General features: G+C 52.6%; 1 protein-coding gene across 1 annotated transcript; it reads right to left on the bottom strand.

Moving 5' to 3' along the window:
• Positions 1 to 309: 309 nt before the first annotated feature.
• Positions 310 to 1485, bottom strand: EMH_0066410 (uncharacterized protein; the record flags this gene model as incomplete). The annotated part of the gene is given in 2 exon segments (XM_013498497.1): positions 310 to 1230; positions 1234 to 1485. Coding segments are annotated over 2 exon segments (1173 nt in total).
• Between the last annotated feature and the right edge of the window lie 601 nt (positions 1486 to 2086).

The following is a 2086-nucleotide window of genomic DNA, read 5'->3' as shown; positions in this document are numbered from 1 at the left end:
AGAACTAGTCGTTTCTATTAGTACTTCAAATAAATTCNCTTGGCGATACTTCAGGCCGGTTCCTAGAACCGTGAGGGTACGGCCGACCCGCGTTACCGCGGTGACTATGCCTCTGCCTCTAGCGAGGTGTCGGCTATCCTCAGCTAACTACCATGACCCTTCGATTTGGTTTACTAAACTTAAATTTTATTGATTAAATTAAATTAATTATTACAAAATTTAGTCTCATTTTGCCCACTAGATATCTACAACGGTGCACTGTAGTGCCAATGCACTCCATTTTTCCCCTCTCGGCTGAAACTTTCCTGGTCACTTCTTGAACTTTCCTCGCCCAGTCTGTCCCGTCCCTTTTCCTTTCCCTTTTCTAGCTGTTTCTAGTTTTTCCTTTTCCCCACTAACGTCTTTAACTTCCTTGTCTACGGATCCCACACCTTCGACTCCTGCCTCTCGGATTGCACACCTCCTGAGATCCGCTTCAGAGCCCAACGTGTTCCTCAGCGATGCATGTCTCGCTGGCTCCTTTACGCTGCCCTCTGCTATGAGTGGTGCGGCTGCCGGAGGGTCCCGCTCCACTCCTTCCCCCCCCCGCAAGAGAAACGTCGGCGATGAGGCCGATACTGAGGCGGTGTCACCAGAGCCGGGGGCGACGTCCTGAAGTCCCCGCTGAGCTTTCCTTGCGCGCCTGAGATGACGTCGCCAAGCACGAAGAAGGGCGGGGCAGTTGGTAAGGTTGGCAGAAGCCTCCCAAGTCGCGCGATCCTCGGGAGCATCACGCCATTTGACAAGGTATTGGATATCTTCGCCTGAGCCGCGTTGGTCGAGGATATAGTCGACCTCGTAAATATCGGTGGGACTTCCGTCTGGGCTCGTCACTGGTAACCACCCAACAGCTGCTTCTTTGGACTTCATCTGAGGGTCGCGTGGGCGGTCGGGGACGACCTGAGAGACGTGAAATACATTATGACACGTGTACGTCGGCGGAAGCTGGATACGGTGGGCGACCTGGCCGATTCGTTGCAAGACTGTGAAGGGACCGCAAAACCTAGGCTCGAACTTGGAGCATTGGTTGAGCCCCGGAAGATTAAGGCTGCTTATCCAGACCCGATCGCCTGGGTTGTACTGCTCATCTCGTCGGTGAGCGTCGGCATAGCGTTTCTGCCGCCACTTCGCCTTAAGAATATGGCTCTGGGCTCGATCACACAGCTGTTGGAATAGTTTCGTCATAGGCGGNCACTTCGCCTTAAGAATATGGCTCTGGGCTCGATCACACAGCTGTTGGAATAGTTTCGTCATAGGCGGGGATAGAGTTGGCGCGAGATTACCGATGACATTAAGATCTGCTGCTGTGACGGGATTCTGGCCGATCATAACTTCGAAGGGACTAAGTTCTGTGGAGGAATGACTGGTGGTGTTATAGGCGAGCTCGAGCGGCGGTAGCAGGCGCTTGCACTCACGCTCATCTGTCTGAATGTACGTACGGAGCATTTGCTCCAAAGTACGATTGACCCTCTCTGTCTGACCGTCGGATTGCGGATGATAGGGAGGAGACATTGCGCGTTTGAGGTGAAATCGATGACAAAGCTGCTGCCACAACACGGAATGAAACCGGGGATCACGGTCAGAGATCAAGACATCCGGGAAACCGTGATATCTAATCAGTCTATCCGCCAAGAGTTCGATAGTATCCGCAGTAGGCGCCGACTTCTTCGTGGGAATGAAATGCGCAATCTTACTGAGTGAATCGACGATAACGAATATGCAATCATGTCCATGGGGGATGAGGGGCAGGCCCGTTATGAAATCAAGACTAACGTGGCTCCAGCGTCGCGAAGGAACAACGAGTGGTGGAAATAGACCTGTCGGCTTCTGTGACAGTGCCTTGGACGCACGACACTGCACACAGGACTCAACATACGCCGTTGTGTACGCCCTCATTCTGGCCAATAGTACAACTTGCTGAGAGATAGAAACGTCTTCCGTTCTCCACGATGTCCAGCGGTAACGTGATCGTGGTGTTGGTAGAGAAGATGGGATAGGAATTCCGGCAATGTAGGAGTACAGATGCGCCAGAGGCCATTTATGCAGA

Source organism: Eimeria mitis, genomic scaffold (genome assembly GCF_000499745.2).
Source record: "Eimeria mitis Houghton genomic scaffold, Emh_scaff3468, whole genome shotgun sequence".
In the NCBI taxonomy this organism is placed as follows: Eukaryota; Apicomplexa; class Conoidasida; order Eucoccidiorida; family Eimeriidae; genus Eimeria; species Eimeria mitis.
The sequence above is the reverse complement of the archived record's forward strand: the minus strand, read 5'-3'. Positions and strand labels throughout refer to the sequence as shown.